Raw genomic sequence first — 17772 nt, 5'->3', positions numbered from 1 at the left:
GTTAAATCACATGGCGATGTAAACTAGATTATTGACTCTAGTGCAAGTGGGAGACTGAAGGAAATATGCCCTAGAGGCAATAATAAAGTTATTATTTATTTCCTTATTTCATGATAAATGTTTATTATTCATGCTAGAATTGTATTAACCGGAAACATAATACATGTGTGAATACATAGACAAACATAGTGTCAATAGTATGCCTTTACTTGACTAGCTCGTGAATCAAAGATGGTTAAGTTTCCTAGCCATAGACATGAGTTGTCATTTGATTAACGGGATCACATCATTAGGAGAATGATGTGATTGACTTGACCCATTCAGTTAGCTTAGCACTTGATCGTTTAGTATGTTGCTATTGCTTTCTTCATGACTTATACATGTTCCTGTAACTATGAGATTATGCAACTCCCGTTTACCGGAGGAACACTTTGGGTGCTACCAAACGTCACAACGTAACTGGGTGATTATAAAGGAGTATTGCAGGTGTCTCCAAAGGTACATGTTGGGTTGGCGTATTTCGAGATTAGGTTTTGTCACTCCGATTGTCGGAGAGGTATCTCTGGGCCTTCTCGGTAATACTCATCACCTAAGCCTTGCAACCATTGTAACTAATGAGTTAGTTATGAAATGATGTATTACGGAACGAGTAAAGAGACTTGCCGGTAACGAGATTGAACTAGGTATTGGATACCAACGATCGAATCTCGGGCAAGTAACATATCGATGACAAAGGGAACAACGTATGTTGTTATGCGGTTTGACCGATAAAGATCTTCATAGAATAAGTAGGAACCAATATGAACATCCAGGTTCCACTATTGGTTATTGACCGAGAATAGTTCTAGGTCATGTCTACATAGTTCTCAAACCAGTAGGGTCTGCACGCTTAACGTTACGATGACAGTTTTATTATGAGTTTATATGTTTTGATGTACCGAAGGTTGTTCGGAGTCCCGGATGTGATCACGGACATGACCAGGAGTTTCGAAATGGTCGAGAAATAAAGATTGATATATTGGATGACTATATTCGGACACCGGAAGTGTTCCGGATGTTTTTGGAGAAAAACCGGGGTGCAGGAGGGTTACCGGAACCCCCCGGGAACTAATGGGCCTTGTTGGGCCCTAGTGGAGAGAGAGAGGGGCCGGCCAGGGCAAGAGGCGCTCCCCCTCCCCTTGAGTCCGAATAGGACAAGGAAGGGGGGGGGGGGCGCCCCCCTTGCCTTTCCCCTCTCCCACTCCTTCCTTCCCCCTCCTTCTTGGAATAGGAAAGGGAGGGGGCAAACCTACTTGGAGTAGGTTTCCCCCTCCTAGGGCGCGCCTCCCCCTTGGCTGGCCCCCTCCTCCTCTCCCCCTTTATATACGGGGCACCCCATAGATACACAAGTTGATCTACGGATCGTTCCTTAGCCGTGTGCGGTGCCCCCCTCCACCATAATCCACCTCGGTCATATCGTCACGGAGTTTAGGCGAAGCCCTGCGCCGGTAGAACATCATCATCATCACCACGCCGTCGTGCTGACGGAACTCATCCCCGACGCTTCGCTGGATTGGAGCCCGAGGGACGTCATCGAGCTGGACGTGTGCTGAACACGGAGGTGCCGTACGTTCGGTGCTTGGATCGGTCGAATCGTGAAGACGTACGACTACATCAACCGCGTTGTCATAACTCTTCCGCTTGACGGTCTACGAGGGTACGTAGACAACACTCTCCCCTCTCGTTGCTATGCCATCACCATGATCTTGCGTGTGCGTAGGAAATTTTTTGAAATTACTACGTTCCCCAACAGCTCCGACACGGGTCGCCGCGCGCCATTGGGAGGCGCTGAGGGCCGTCGCGCCGCCCGCCATGGGCCCCCCTCGTTCTCTCCCCCGTCTCTTTCTTCTCCGTTTCCTCCTCCCAGCGAACGACCGAGCTCCAGCACTTGCAACACTCATCGACGGCCACCTCCACCGCGCGTCACGCCCAATAGCAAGGGTCGCCGCGCGTTGCGCCCAGGAGCAAGGCGAGCAAGGGATGCCGCGAGCACGCCCAGGAGCACCGGCTTCCGCCCATGAGCTAGGAGCAAGGGCCGCCGCGCGCCATTGCCCGGGTTCAGGACGACGCGGCCAGGAGCACGCGCTACCACGAGCCGAGCACCATGGCCAGGGGCTCGGGCTCGGGCCGCCGCGCCCAGGAAGACGGAGGAGAGAGAGGCCGCACGACTGGGACTTCACGACGGCTCCAAGCGCATATCGCCGGTAGGAGGAGGCAGCGGCCCAGGGGAGCTCCGCGACGGCGCGCACTGCCGTCGACGGGCGCGCGAGGGAGCTCTGCAGGGGCGCAGCTTCTCTCGAGCTTGAGCACGCCAGGGACCCGATTGCTTTTTCTTAAAAGTCTAGATGGACCTGATTGCTTTTTTCAATTTTTATAGGGACCTGATTGTTTTTTAAAATTTGTGTGCAGGCCCACCCCTAACGGTCAAACAAACGGTCAAACAATTAGGGCTGTTACATGCGGGGCCGACCTGTCATAATCGTGATCAATTGATAAGCACTCGGTGATTGGGGTTTTTTGAAACAGCCGACCGCTCGTTTGGTAGTTTTCTGAAAAAAAATAAAAAGTGGTAGTTTTTTGAAAGCCTAACCTGTAAACTAGTACTTTTATGCTATTTACTCGAACAACTTCTGCAATTTATTTTATTTACTCGAACTACTTGCGATTAGAGAAGGTATAACATGGCCCACAGCATTTCTTTATCCCTAGGGTAGCTATCAGTTACACCATTATTAGTTTAGCGGACGCAAGGACCATCATCATGTATAATTGCAGCCCAACTTGCTCTACTACACCCCACACTAATCACGCTGGAGCACAACTACGCTCTACCATCGAAGCGTTGACGCTGCAGCCTGGGGCCGTCGTCGTCTTCCTCAAGGCTCGGGATCCAGATCGCCGTGGTGATCCAGATCTCGCCGATCTCTGCTGCCTGCTCACCAGCCGGCTGGTGGGTTCTACAGGACCAGTTGGTTATACTTCGTTGCCGTTGGTATGTGTGGTACATGTGGCTTCTACTCTCTATCTCTCTTAGTTTCTGAATTGAATGGCTTCTGTCAGCACCATGCTGCATATATAGTGTTTTGATTTCTTCGTAATTAACTTTGGCCTACCTCTTCCTGATTTCTAGTCTAGATCAAATCAGGCTTAGCTATATAAGCATCTGTTTCTGTTGCTGAATGATTGATGCACTATAAAATCACTAACTGCCTGTCCCTGTACAAAGTCAAATTAATCAGACAAGATAATTGCTAGTCTGTACGGTAGATCTACGATCTTTGTATTGCAGATTTTTGTCCTACTTGATCGATCCGTATATATTAGGCTAGCTAATTAAAATGTAACAAACTGTTCACAAATTGGTGACTTGTATCCTAAACCTATTAGGATTCAAAGATGCAAATTAGCAAAACAGTTTTCTTTAATGATACTTGGGTAATTGACGATAATGGGTTTCCCCCTGCTCGGGGGAGGCGAAGCGGGGGGTACGTGGAGGGGGGAAAGGGGGGAGGGAGGGTGGGGTAGCGAGAGAGAGAGGGCTAGCGGCGGCGGTTACCCGTGGCAGGGGAGCCGGCGGCAGCGTAGCCGGAACCCTAGGGGAGGGTGCACTGGAGACAAACGACCAGCCTCGAGCCACACATCATGATACTTGGGTAATTCACAAGTTAGTAATGGAGTAGTATGCTAGCTAGCTAATTAAAATTTAAAATCCATATGTGTTTGCTCTTGTTTCGAAGGTACTGCACTGTGGTACTGTTAATTGCAAATGGATACCGAAATTATTGTCAAACACAAAGATGACCTGGAGCGCATGCTGCTTGATGGAAGCGCGGAGCCAACGTACCTGCCGTTATCACTTTTAGAAGATATCACAAACTGTTTCTCCGATGCTCAGCGAATAGGCAGCGGTGGGTTCGCAGTGGTTTATAAGGTACAAATGACCTCTAATGAGCTGTCTCATTCCTGATCTGACCCCAGTTGATCTAAAAGATGAATGACATGTGCGCATCACATTTACACCAGCACGCGTCTATAGACAAGTAATGCATGTTGTGACTGTAGGGAATTGTGGGAGAAGGGATAGTCGCTGTCAAGAAGCTGTCCCAACCATATGGTATGCATGAGGATAAATTCCTTAAAGAGGTTGAGTGCATGGTGAAGGCCAAGCACAAAAACATAGTACGTTTCCTGGGATATTGTTATGACACACAAGGCAGACTTGCAAACTACGAAGGGAAGCTTGTCATGGCAGATCTGCGGAATTGGCTGCTATGTTTTGAGTATGTACCGAACGGAAGCCTCGATATGTATATTACTGGTAATAATCATAACATCTATTTTGGTATTTATTTTCTTTACCAAATGTCATTACATAGAACAAGAGTTCCACACAAAGAATACAAAGAATACTGCAAAGCCACCAGTGGAGCGTCTGTCATCAAGAAAGCCTGCCCAATCTGAGTCAGAGAATGCACTGACAAGAGTGAAGGGTGATTTGCTAAAGTTCAGTCCCAAGTTCAGAGTATGCTTCACATACCGAACTATTCATTTTGCAGCTGTCAAATGAACATTGGTAGGTGCATGAAGAAACTGGCAGACTTTGTTAACAGCAAAAGATAGATCTGGTCTGGTAAGTGTAAGATACTGAAGAGCTCCTACCAAACTCCTGTATTTCGTGCTGTCCTCTTGATTCAAGAGCTCACCTTCTGCAAGAGATAGTTTTTCTGAACAAGACAATGGAGTGGGAGAAGGCTTGCATCCCTGTAGCCCAGCCTTCTTAACCAAATCAGTGGCATATTTTTCCTGAGAGAGCAGAAGTCCATCTTTGTGCTTCTTCACCTCAATCCCAAGAAAATAGTGCAAGTCACCAGGATCCTTTAGAGCAAATTCTGCACTTAGATCTTTAAGAAGTCCTCTGATAGCTTCATCAGATGAGCTGGTTACAATAATATCATCAACATATATGAGAACAAATATGCATGTGTTGGACTTGTTGTAGATGAACAATGATGTGTCAGATTTAGAGGGAACAAAACCAAGTGCTTGCATTTTGTGACAGAGACGAGCATACCATGCCCTTGGAGCCTGTTTCAACCCATATAGTGCCTTATCAAGCTTGCATACATATGAAGGAGCATTCTTACTCTCAAACCCAGGAGGTTGTTTCATGTACACTTCCTCTTCCAGAATACCATGGAGAAACGCATTCTGAACATCAAGCTATCTGAGACTCCATCCTCTGGAAACAGCAATGGATAGGACAAGACGAATGGTGGCAGCCTTTACCACCGGACTAAACATGTCCTCATAGTCTATGCCATATCTCTGTTTGAAACCTTTCGCTACTAGCCTAGCCTTATAACGATCAACAGTCCATCAGCTTTTCTTTTGATCCTGAAAACCCACTTGCAATCAATTAAATTTTTACCTTGCTGTGGGGGAACCAAATGCCATGTTTTGTTTTTCTTCAATGCCATATACTCTTCATTCATGGCTTTCTTCCACCTATCATCACACAGTGCTGCTTCAAGGGTGTTAGGTTCATCTGGTTCACCTGTGGAACAAACCATACCATACTTGGATATATGCTGGTAGTTGACAGGTTGAATTTTTCCTTGTTGAAGGCGTGTACGACGTGGCTGCTGAGTACTCACATCTGCTGCCACAGAGGATCCCATGGTTTCCAAATCATTGGCTGGACCAGAACCCAAAAGGGATTCGGCAGCAATAGCAGCGCCACCCAGCACCGGAACTTCTATGGTCGAAACGCGAGGCGAGGCACCTGAGGCAGCCACAGAGAATCCCGGAGCTGCCGTATCTGCTCGAATTTCCGCGCCGATCGGACCCGCGCCAGGGCCCGCGCCAGTTTCCGCGCCACCTGCGCCAGTTTCCGCGCCAGGGGCGGTCGGACCCGCGCCAGGGGCAGTCGGACCCGCGCCGGGACCCGTGCCAGGGCCCGCGTGCTCGTGCGCCGTTTGTAGGTCACCGGTTGGGTGGGCGGCGCGCAGCTTCTGGGCCACCCGGAGCCGGCCAAGTTGAGGGCGATGATTGGCGCGGGGCGGGGAAGCCAGCGCAGCCAGCGGGCGCAGCCCGCATGTCGCCCGTGGGACCGGCGCTGCGGGAATCGAGGAAGACCGCGCGGTCGCCTCTGCCTGTCGTGTCGGGCTGCGATCCCGGAGCGGATCTGATTCGCTGCTCCTGGACGGATCCCCAGGAGGATCTGTCTCCTCTTGTGGGACACATAAAATATGGTCCATCTGAATTTTTTTTCAACAGCAATTTCTTCATGGATTTCTCCTTTATCATCAACACAAGACTCATGCAGATCATTAGATGAGTTAGTCAATAGTTGATCATCAATATTTTGCCCCCCTTGATCAAAACTAGTGAGATGCGAAGGCAGAAGAAGTATTTCTTTGCGAAGAAGGGCGCCAGCATTGGGGTGAAGATCGGCAAATGGGAATTTGGTTTCATCGAATACGACGTCACGTGAGATGTAAACCCGACCAGAGGAGACATCTAGACATTTGACACCTTTATGCTGGGCGCTGTATCCTAGGAAAACACACTGTTTTGAGCGAAACATGAGTTTGCGATTGTTGTAGGGACGGAGATTTGGCCAACATGCACACCCAAAGACTCGAAGAGATTTGTAGTCTGGTTTTGTGTGAAGGAGGCGTTCTACCGGAGTTTCATTATTAATAACACGACTGTGTAGCATGTTGATAATGTGAACGGCAGTGAGGAATGCTTCATCCCAAAACTTGAGAGGCATGGAGGCTCCTGCCAAAAGAGCAAGGCCTACCTCTATGATATGTCTATGTTTGCGCTCAGCTGAGCCATTTTGTTGGTGAGCATGTGGGCATGATACTTGGTGAGAAATACCAAGGTTCTGGAAGAAGGAGTTCAACTTTTCATACTCCCCCCAGTCTGATTGGACAGCGATGATTTTGCTATCAAACTTGCGTTCAACAAGAGCTTGGAAGTTTTGGAAAACTTGAAACACATCTGATCTTCGTTTTAGAAGATAGATCCAAGAGAATTTACTGTAGACATCAACGAAACTGACGTAATACGTATGCCTACCAACAGAGTGTGGGGCTGGACCCCAAACATCAGAAAAAATAAGTTGGAGAGGTTTGGTAGAAACACTAGTAGAAACGGGGTATGGTAATTGATGACTTTTAGCTCGTTGACATGAATCACAAATTATTTCAACATGACGCTCACCAACAAACGGGAGCTTATTTTTCCTAAGTAACTTTTCAACTAAAGAAAAAGTGGCATGTCCTAAACGATCGGGCCATCGTGTGGACGTAAGCTTAATAGCACCACAAGCTTGTTTATTGAATCTTCTAAACTCTGGAATCAACAGATAGAGCCCTCGAACACATCTACCTTGATAGAGTATTTCCCTCATTGCCTGATCCTTGATCAAAAAGAAATAAGGGTGAAACTCGAGAAAAACATGATTATCGATGGCAATTCGATGAACAGAAAGAAGATTTTTATGTGCACTAGGGACATGCAAAATTTTCCTAAGATGTAGTTTACGTCTAGGGGTACGAAATATTGAGTGACCAACATGACATATACTCATACCTTCTCCGCTAGCAGTGTGGATTTGATCCTTGCCGCGATATTTTTCCTTCATGGTCACCTTCTCGAGTTCATTGGTGATGTGGTTTGTGGCCCCACTGTCGACGTACCAATTCGTGTCGACACCGTAGGACCCATCAGCCGCCGCGGCAACTTTGTCATCATCCTGGGAATCATCATCATCCTCCTCGTACCTGTACCAGCAATCCTTTGCTGTGTGTCCAGGTTTCCCGCAGATCTGGCATCTTGGAGTGTCGGGGCGCATCCTGCCGCTGCCACGACCGCGACGGCCGCGGCCCCTGCCGCCGGTGCGCTGAGGAGAGGAGCCGCGGTCACTGCCGCCGCCGCCGCCAGATCGCCCTTTGTGAGGAGGGCCACGTGAACGTGAGCCGCCACCCCGCCCACGGGACGCCATGTTGGCTGAAGATTTGAAGCCGGGACGCCATGTTGGCTGAAGATTTGAAGCCGCCGCCGCCGGACCCGTGGTAATGAGCCACGCGCTGGTCGAAGTTTGAGAGCATGGCGTAGAGTTCATCGAGTGTGACGGGGGTGACTCGAGCATCGAGAGCTGACACCAGAGGCTGGTAATCGGCGTTGAGCCCGTGGATGATGTAGGAGACAAGTTCGTCATCCTGGATGGCCTTGCCTGCCGCGGCTAGTTCATCTGCATATCCTCGCATAGCAGCAAAGTAAGAGGCAACCGAGAGATTACCCTTCTATGCGTTGATGAGGGAGGTGCGGATGTTGTTGATGCGGCTCGCCGAGTGCGACGAGAACATGGCAGCGAGCGTCGTCCAGAGCGCGCTTGCCGTGGTGACCGTGGTCACCGTCACCAGAACCTCCTTTGTGAGGTTGGCCAGCAGGAAGCCAAGGACCTACTGGTCCTCCCGGACCCAGAGAGGGTGGAGAGGGTTGGGTGATGAAGTCTCCTTGCCTTCTTTGGTGGTGATGAGGAGCTTCGCCGGCTCCGGTGTGGTGCCATCGACGTAGCCGTAGACGCCGGCGCCACACAGTTGGGGGGTGATCTGCGTTCGCCATAGCACGTAGTTCGTGCGGGACAACTTCTCCGTGACCTGGCTATTGAGGTTTGAGGAGAAAGCACCGGAGGCAGAGGAGGAAGACATGGCTAGACTTAGATGGATTCGACAGAAGCTTCGGATGGGAAAAGGAAGGCTCTGACTACCATGTGCGATAGCGGAAAACGTCTTACCTCTCTCGAGGGACGTGGTTCACGTTATAAGGAGGGGACGCGACCCCAACGATCGATACAGAGAATCAGGAGATCGGTACAGATCGAGAGAGATTACTTGGAGAGGAGAGATAGAAGTAGTTACAATTGTGATGTGTTTAAACTACTAGCCAAATCTATCTCCAAACCTAACCACAGCCGAACACCTCCTGGTTGGGTTGGGATCGTGACATGTATGTAGGCAACGTTGTTTAACATAGAGACTCCTAGAGAAGATCATTGGCAGCAAGGGCAGCAAGAAGCTTCTGGTGATCAATGGTCATCATGGGCAGCGCAAGATACAAAGCAAAATGTCAGCCCACAAGGTGTAAGCATTCCAAGCTCTAAGTCTGGTTTGTTGTACAAGTTGAAAATTTTGGACCCCTTCGGCAGAAAAGCACGACACAAGTTTTATGAGATGAATGGTGGGGTTATTTTGCAACCAGCATGTTTGTTTAAAATATTCAGAGAGGACGAGCTCAAGTCATTCCTAAATGATACAGATTTTATTAGAAAAGATGGCTTTGGAGAAGTTTACAAGGGCCTTATTGATAGAGTACCTGCCATTTTAAGGAAGCCAATTAGTGGCATTCTTCAAGAACGTTTTGCAGATGAAATCATCATCCAATCTAAAGCCATTCACGAAAACATCATTAAGATCATAGGTTGTTGCCTTGAAACTGATACCCCGTTGCTAGTCTATGAGTTCCACTCTACAGTTAGCCTCGATGACATTCTTCACATCAACATCAAGGTGCCTGTTAGCCTTGGCACGCGATTAAGTATTGCCACAATATCAGCAGGTGCTCTAGCTTATCTGCATTCCGGAAACATTACCGCCTGCGCCGCTCATGCCGGAGATGAGGCCGAGGGAGCGACGGGAGACGAAGGGGATGACGCCATAAACGGCACCACATGCAGCCTCCACGCAGATGGAGTAGAGGACCATGCATGTGATGGAGGTGGGAAGGGTAGTTGCGCGACCGAGACAGAGGCAGAAGGCTCCGCCAGCGGTCTGGAGGATCCAGATGTTCCAGAGGCGGGCACGCATGCCGAAGTAGCGGGCAGCAAGATCAGAGAGGTATTCGCCCATGGGGCGCGCGAAGATGTTGGCCAAGCCGAAGCTTGCGGCTATGATCCCAGCAGACTGGAGATCGAGGTGGAAGCTATCGTAGTAGTACTCGGCGATCACATTGTTGGTGGTGAGCTCGACACCCATGCAGTAGCCATAGATGAAGACGAAGATCCATGTGCGGTAGTTGGTGACGGCGCCACGTAGAACATTTGAGAACTTGTCCTTGTTCATGTCGCCATTTTTCTGCAGGCTCCTCAAGTTGCCATCAGGAAGGTGTTGCCCCATGGTGAGCACAAGTAGGCCCATCACCACCAACATCATTCCTGGCACAAAGTAGGCGACGCGCCATGCCGTGAAAGATGTTGCACCACTTGCTAAGATGCCATCAAAGACGAGAGGCATGATGAGTTGTGTGGCACCACCACCCATGTCACCCCACCCCGCCGTCAAGCCGCCAACTGTCCCGATGATCTTGCTATTGAACATGGTACTGATCCAGTACTGACATGATACAAAAGTGGCAAGTGAGACACCAATGAGAAAGAGGATAGTGATGTATCCGCCAGGACCGTCGATGACGGACATGCAGAACACCGCTGGTGCGGAGAGCATGACCAAGAAGGCGCAGCCGTAACGTGGGCCAAGGAGGTGGCAGATGGCGCCCATGGCCAGCCTTGGGAAGATGGCACCGGATACAGAGGCGACCCCAGCGTTGCCTATGTCGGCCTTGGTGAGGTTGAGGTTGTCACGAATGATGGAGATAAGGGGCGCAGCAGCAAAGGTGGAGACAACGTAGGTGAAGAAGGACATCCATCCAAGATGGAAGGCGCGCATGTGCGGGTTACCGAAGGAGAAGATCTTGATGGACTTGGCCTTGTGCTCCGAGTCCACCGGCAGCGAGAAGTTGATGGGTGGTGGGGTGGTGGGAGTGGAGGCGACCTCCATTTCAGTGTCCTCTTGTACTGAGGGAGGAAAGCTTCTTCTTCCTTGCTCCTTGGAGCTCTCAGAGCTGCAATGTGCTCTGAGAGACAAGTTAATGCACACCATCACTCCATTAGTTATATGTTTGACGTTGTCCTCTGTTTCTTAATTTGTGAGGTTCTCCAACTAACGAAGAGATTCACAAGGATCGTACATCTGTTTTTGTTGAACTTATCAGGGATGCCAAGCTACTTATATGAGATAATATATTTGCAGTGCCAGTGCATTAACTGTTGCAAGTACGCACAGGACCGTGCAAAAGAGTTGACACTAGCTCTGTAGGGTTTATTCGATCTGACTGCAAAACTTGCAGGTTGAGATATTCCTGAAACGTACTTGATTCTACACTAAGTACAAACTAAGAGTTGACTTTAGGTAGCTGCAGAGCTAGCTGTAGTCTGAAGGTTACAGTATCCAAGATTAATTACTTCTGACTCCACAGTTAACACGTCATTAGGCTGCTAACTGCTACTCTCTCTCTCTCTCTCTCTCTCTCTCTCTCTCTCTCTCGGCATAAGATGAATATCAACTTTTTTTTCCATGCGATGTTTTGCCGATGCATGGATGTGTGGTTATTGATGGTTTCTTTTGTCAACAATCCGATTTTGTTGAGGTATTCATTACCAACGCGGATCGGTCTCGGTAAGGAAAAAAGACGGATTGTGCGCTATTGATTAAAATTACATCATAAATAGAATTTTCAAAATGTTATACATGTAAAATAACATCATATTCAGATTGTACACAACGCTATTGATTAAAGTTACATCATAAATAGAATTTTCAAAATGTTATACATGTAAAATAACATCATATTCAGATTGTACACATCACTATTGATTAAAATTACATCATAAAAAAATATTTAAAATGTTGAATAGGTAAAATGACCTCATATTCTGATTCTACACATTTTTCTAATCAAATTGCATACATGACAATTCAAAATTGGAGTTGGGATTTAAAATATATGATTTTGTAAAAGCATTTGTCACTTATAGTTGAACTGCGGATTAATTAATAGAAACGGCAGGGTGTTTTCTAAGAAAATACAAAGAATGATTCGTCTTTTTACTTAAGTCCGTACTGTGGGTTTATTTCATGAAAACAGAAGGGGGTTTCTGAAAAAATACAAAAACGATTCACTTTTTACACTTAAGTCCGTACTGCGGGTTGATTTCAGAAAAGCACAGGAAGGGTTTCGTAAAATGAGCGACGGACGACCAGAAGCACTAGTAGCTTTATTATTAGGTAGAGATATTAGTTGTCCATCTCTTTGTTGACTTGCCGTTTTCTCTTGTAAACCCAAAAGTTCTTATGATTAGCAAATAAAATCCTAAAATTTATTTAGATTGATAAATCATGAGTGGGATTTCATAAATATTTATTTACACAATCGCAGTAATATGGGCATGAAAATCACAAGCTAACTTGTTTAATATTTATATCCTATTGCGACGCACAAGCAACTGCCTAGTTTATACTACTTTGCTTCCTTCGCGGCCGGTATGTATGTTCATCTCTCTCTTAATTTGTTCTGATGGTATGTACGACCATTTCATATTCGTCGCTTATGGCGCCAGTTGCAAGCAAAGTGCCCACGGAAGACAGGTCGCTCACAGAATAGGCCGGCCCATCTTAGGCAAGGAGCAAGATCTCCTCCCGGTTTTGGGAAGTTTCTGGATGCTTCCTAGATGGTTTTCTTTCCTTTCTTTAGTTTGCTTTATGTCTTTTTTTCTGTTTCCTTTTTTTAAAAAAATATGTGAGTTTTTTCAATCTCGCATTTTGGAAAAACTTTGGGATTTTTTTCCAAATTCATGAACTTTTTTCAGTTCATAATTTTATTCAAAAGTTTGTGAACCTTTTCAATGTTCATGTTTTTTCTTAAAAAACTGTCATTTATTCAATTTTTATGTTTTTTCACAATTATAAACTTTTTCAAAATTTGAGAACATTGTTTTTCACCTTTTGTGAATTTTTTTCAAAGTTATAAACTTTTTCTTTTTTTAACATTGTTATTCAATTTTTGTGAACTTTTTCCCTCGTTTTTTGTACTTGCTCTGTAAAGTAATATAAGTCCTTTTACATCAATAAAGTAGTGATCTGAAAGGTCGTATATTGCTTTACAAAGGGAGTACTTTAGAAAAAAAAATTAGCGTTTTTTATTTGGATGGTCAAAGGTCAATTGGTTGCCGGCAATTGGAAAAAACTAAAGAAAAAAAATTCGCAATTTTGGGCGTGAACAGTAGATGGGCCGGCCCAGCATTGGGTGCATGAGCGATCGGAACCAGCGCTATAAGCGCTGAGATGTCGTTTATACCTACATGTGGCTAGCCATAAAATCTTGCTTCTCAAAAACTAAATTAAATCTAAATCCGTTTCTGTTGCTGAATGATAGAATTTAAAATTACTAATTAGTTATGGGAAAACTTTGTTTTTGCTACTATAACTTTTGCCCACTTGGTTTATGCCACTCTAGAGTTTGACATTGCAGTTTTGCCAGTGGCAATTGTGATGCATTGTCAAAACCTAAAAGAGTGGTACAAGTGAAATGAAAAATTACCGTTTTTGCCACGGAATGACATTTATGATGTATTGTGAAAAGCTAAGAGTGGCAAAAGTGAGATGTCAAATTCTAGAGTGGCATAAGCAAAGTGGGCAAAAACTAGAGTGAAAAAAAAACAAAGTTTTCCCCATTAGTTATCCCTAAGGCCTTGTTTGATAGGAAGGGATTGTAGAGGTTTTAGGAGGGGGGGGGGGGATTCAGGGGATTTGGTGAATCCCCCTATTCCACCCACTCCACTCAAAACCCCTTGAATCCTCAAAACCGTTCCTTTCACAATCCACTTTGTTTAAAATTTCTATTTGGTAGAAAGGGTTTGTCATGTTGACATAACATGGTGTAGAACATATAAAAATCCAATCTGTACAATGTAACAAACTCCCCTTATATCCTTGCTACATAATTGTAAAGGTCACCTGATTAAAATGACTTGAAATCAATATCTCATAATTTAGCAGCAGTTTTCCCAACAACAGCATAATTTTGCATGACTTGATATCAATATCTCATCATAGCAACAACATAATTTATCATAACAACATGACTTTGAATCCCAAATCCCAGCATTCATAATTTATCATAACATAATCTTTCGCAGCAAACAGTTCATCACAACCACAACATCATTTTGCAACAACGATAATGCAAACAAATGTATCCATCTTTTGGTGTCATGATAATCTAGCATTGAGAACCAGAGAGAAATTTATCCATCCAGCTTGTTTATTGTGGCTTCTTTTGGTGCTTGAGAACCTAATGAAATAAAAACAGATGAACATTAGAGTGCCTTGAGAAAAACTATTACAACAAATAGCATTGCTAGATGAACATTAGTTCTATTCACAGAGGGAGTAATACATATGAAAGTATAATAGTAGATTTCATCAAGTATTGCCGGAACATAGTAAGCAACTAAGCATAATACAGAGGGAGTAGATAGCACAAGGCCATTATTCAGTTTTGAGTCAAGTTGTGCCTCAAACGGAAAGCATCAGCCATTAGACTAATAAAAAATATAGAAGAAAATAAATGAAAAAACTGATAAAAACTAGTAAATCATGAATTACTTCCACAACAGTTGGTATCTTCAAACAAAGATACTGCATGTCTGATACATAATTTGGGTAGGGTTGAGCTAATCAGCAAACAGTTGATTTTTAAAGCAGGATAGCATCTTTCGGGATGTCCTTTCTTCTCCAGTTTGATGTTCCTTCATGGAAGCATGAAGGAGTCCATAACCTACCTTTGCAGGAGAATGGGTATTTCTTATCTTTGGTCATAGAAGTGCTATCATTGTTTTTCTGCTCGCCTTTTTTACAGTAAGGTGGTGTTAATATTGAAGCCTCTTAAAACGACTTCATGACATCTTTGGCGTTAGAGAAATTTTTATTTTTTCACAGCATACAATTCACATAATGTACTTCTTACTGGGTTGTTTGTCATTAGATGGGATTGTGGCATGTTCATGCTGAAATACATTGACTTATACAGCAGAGATATGGACCTTACTTTTGGGCAGGTACTAATGAGTCCTTGTTAACCCCTTTAATAAGTATTCAGCACACATAATAAGACTACAAGAGCTATCAAGTACTCCCTCCGTCCAGAAATACATGTCATCAAAATGGATAAAAGGAGATGTATCTAGACATATATTAGTTCTAGATACATGCTTTTTTGTCCATTTTGATGACAAGTATTTTCGGACGGAGGGAGTAGGATATAGTACTTCGGTTAACACTTTAGAAACAAGGTCTATAGGCCAAAAGGCGTGTGTACATTACCGAAATTAGGCGTGACGACAACTGGATCCCAAGACGGAGGTAATTCGTCCACCCCAACACGAAACGGAGGGCAGACTGTCAAAATAAGAACATATCAGCGACATATAACAGTTAGAAAATCAAATAACATACTTAAACAGTCGTCAAACTGCTCAAATTTTGGGCACTTAAAACAATTAGTAGGAATTATTTGTTAAGAGCTGCTATTGTTTCCTTGTGCTGACAACTTGTAAGCTAAGAAATATTTGTCTTAAATAATTGAATCAACTTCATTTTATATTTTAGATGAATTTCAGTTTGCTACAATAGGAACATTGACACATACTGTATGATGGAAACATTTTTTTGTCGATATTGAAGCAATCTCTCAAGTTGGCAGAAAGCTCACATGCCCTGAAATTAGGTGTAGTTGTCACTATCATTACCGATATGGAAGGCAAGTAAGTTTCTCTACTACAACAAGGTTTTTAGACAGCATCTGGTTTACAAAACGACACCTTAAACAAAGTGTATGTTTAGCTATCTGTTTTGCAGCCGAATGTTTTGTACATCTTTTTGATGCCACTCTTTGATTACTTCATGGTTTCATAGTATACTCAACATCGATTACATCATTCATTCTTTCTCTCGAATATATTTATCTTACTGCTGTCGGCTAAAACATAGAGAGCAGAGTTGGACATGGGGGTGCTGCTGCTTACCCAAAGAGCCGTCGAGGCGGAGTTTGCCCTCGCACACGATGTGGTCGTTGGCCCAGCTCGGCTGCATCACACCGGAGCAAGCGACCAAGGCACTGTTTTTCCGTTGACCATTCACTACCTAACAGAAGCAAAGATTGAATGTTTGTTCAGTGGCATATATACATTATAATGAATGGTAAAAATATATATAGTAGTTCGGGAGAGACAATAATAAGATATAGTAATCTGGCAAGCGTACTCTGCGGTTATAACTATATCATACTTTTTCCTTAACATTTGGCCTACAATCTGTAATATAACCATATGCTGCAAGAAGTGTCATGAAGCAAAAAATGCAACAGTTTCTGGATTCATTTGGTACAAATCAAGTTTATAACCTCGGTATTGAGAGAAGATAACGCACCACACAAGTCTGCCGAATTTCATACCAATAGTTTCTTTGACTGAAATATGCAACAATCGTCAAGGATTATCTGAAACTCGGATCATCTTTGAAAAAAGGCCATGCTCACATACTAAAAACTAGAATGGTGGAGCTCTGGAGTTATATTATTTTCATGTGACCAAATAAACCTAAATAGGCCTTCTAGTACTCCAGTTCTCTCAACGAATTACCACATACTAAAATACAAAAATGCACCAACTTCTTCATTGTTCACAGCAATAGCATGTCCATACTCCCAAAAATTAACCAGGTTTTAATTAGCCAACAAACCGGAAGTGCAAAAAGCAACTGGTATTATAAGATACCAGGTACATCACAGTGCACAACTTTTCGATTCCCAATTAGTACGATGATCCAGCCATGCACAAAACAAGCATATAATCATCTGCTCTTGCCAACAAATTGTTGGGAACGCAGTAATTTCAAAAAAATTCCTACGACCACGGAAGATCTATCTAGGAGATGCATAGCAACGAGCGGGGAGAATGTGTCCATGTACCCTCGTAGACCGAAAGCGGAAGCGTTTAGTAACGCGGTTGATGAAGTCGAACTTCTTCGCGATCCAACCGATCCAAGTACCGAATGTACGGCACCTCCTCGTTCAGCACACATTCAGCTCGATGACGTCCCTCGTGCTCTTGATCCAGTTGAGGACGATGGTGATGATGATGTTACCGGCGCAGGGCTTCGCCTAAGCACTACAACGATATGATCGAGGTGTGTAACTGTGGAGGGGGGCACAGCACACGGCTAAGGCAAAAATTGGTGTGTTCTAGGGTGCCCCTTGCCCCCGTATATAAAGAGGGAGGAGGAGGGGGCGGCCCTAGAGGGGGCGCGCCATGGGGGTGAGTCCTACTTGGACTCCCGATCCAAGTAGGATTCACCCTTCCCCCTTTCCTATTCCAACTAGGAGAAGGAGGAAGGGAGAAGAGGGGAGAAGGAAGGAGAGGGGGGCGCCACCCCTCCTAGTCCAATTCGGACTAGCCCTTGTGGGAGCGCGCGACCACCCCTTGTGGTGCTTCTCTCCTTTCCCCTAAAGCCCATTAAGGCCCGACAACTCCCCGGGGGGTTCCGGTAACCTCCCGGTACTCCGAAAAATACCCAAACTTGTCCGGAACCATTCCGGTGTCCGAATATAGCCATCCAATATATCAATCTTTTTGTCTCGACTATTTCGTGTCTCCTCGCCACGTCCGTGATCTCATCCGGGACTCCGAACAAATTTCGGTCATCAAAACACATAACTCATAATACAAATCGTCATCGAACGTTAAGCGTGCGGACCCTACGGGTTCGAGAACTATGTAGACATGACCGAGACACATGTCTGATCAATAACCAATAGCGGAACCTAGAT

The 17772-nt window shown here is 45.2% G+C and overlaps 2 protein-coding genes across 3 annotated transcripts; one reads left to right on the top strand and one right to left on the bottom strand.

Moving 5' to 3' along the window:
• Window positions 1-2847: 2847 nt before the first annotated feature.
• Window positions 2848-5140, top strand: LOC119320228 (cysteine-rich receptor-like protein kinase 10). Of its 2 annotated transcripts, XR_005154858.1 has the most exons (3): window positions 2848-3031; window positions 3777-3970; window positions 4102-5140. XR_005154858.1 is itself a non-coding variant. In XM_037594332.1 (2 exons), the coding sequence occupies exons 1-2, from the start codon at window positions 3806-3808 to the stop codon at window positions 4498-4500; spliced, it is 564 nt and encodes a 187-aa protein (XP_037450229.1). In that variant the 5' UTR covers window positions 3634-3805; the 3' UTR covers window positions 4501-5140. The 2 variants fall into 2 exon arrangements, 1 of the variants encoding a protein (XP_037450229.1); XM_037594332.1 differs by lacking the exon at window positions 2848-3031 and having other exon boundaries at window positions 3634-3970.
• Window positions 5141-9653: 4513 nt separating this feature from the next.
• Window positions 9654-11612, bottom strand: LOC119320227 (high-affinity nitrate transporter 2.1-like). The gene has a single exon (XM_037594331.1). It carries the CDS (start codon window positions 10986-10988, stop codon window positions 9675-9677), a length of 1314 nt encoding a protein of 437 aa, XP_037450228.1. The 5' UTR covers window positions 10989-11612; the 3' UTR covers window positions 9654-9674.
• Window positions 11613-17772: the final 6160 nt, after the last annotated feature.

This window comes from Triticum dicoccoides, chromosome 6B, assembly GCF_002162155.2.
Source record: "Triticum dicoccoides isolate Atlit2015 ecotype Zavitan chromosome 6B, WEW_v2.0, whole genome shotgun sequence".
NCBI classification, from domain to species: Eukaryota; Viridiplantae; Streptophyta; class Magnoliopsida; order Poales; family Poaceae; genus Triticum; species Triticum dicoccoides.
The sequence above is the reverse complement of the archived record's forward strand: the minus strand, read 5'-3'. Positions and strand labels throughout refer to the sequence as shown.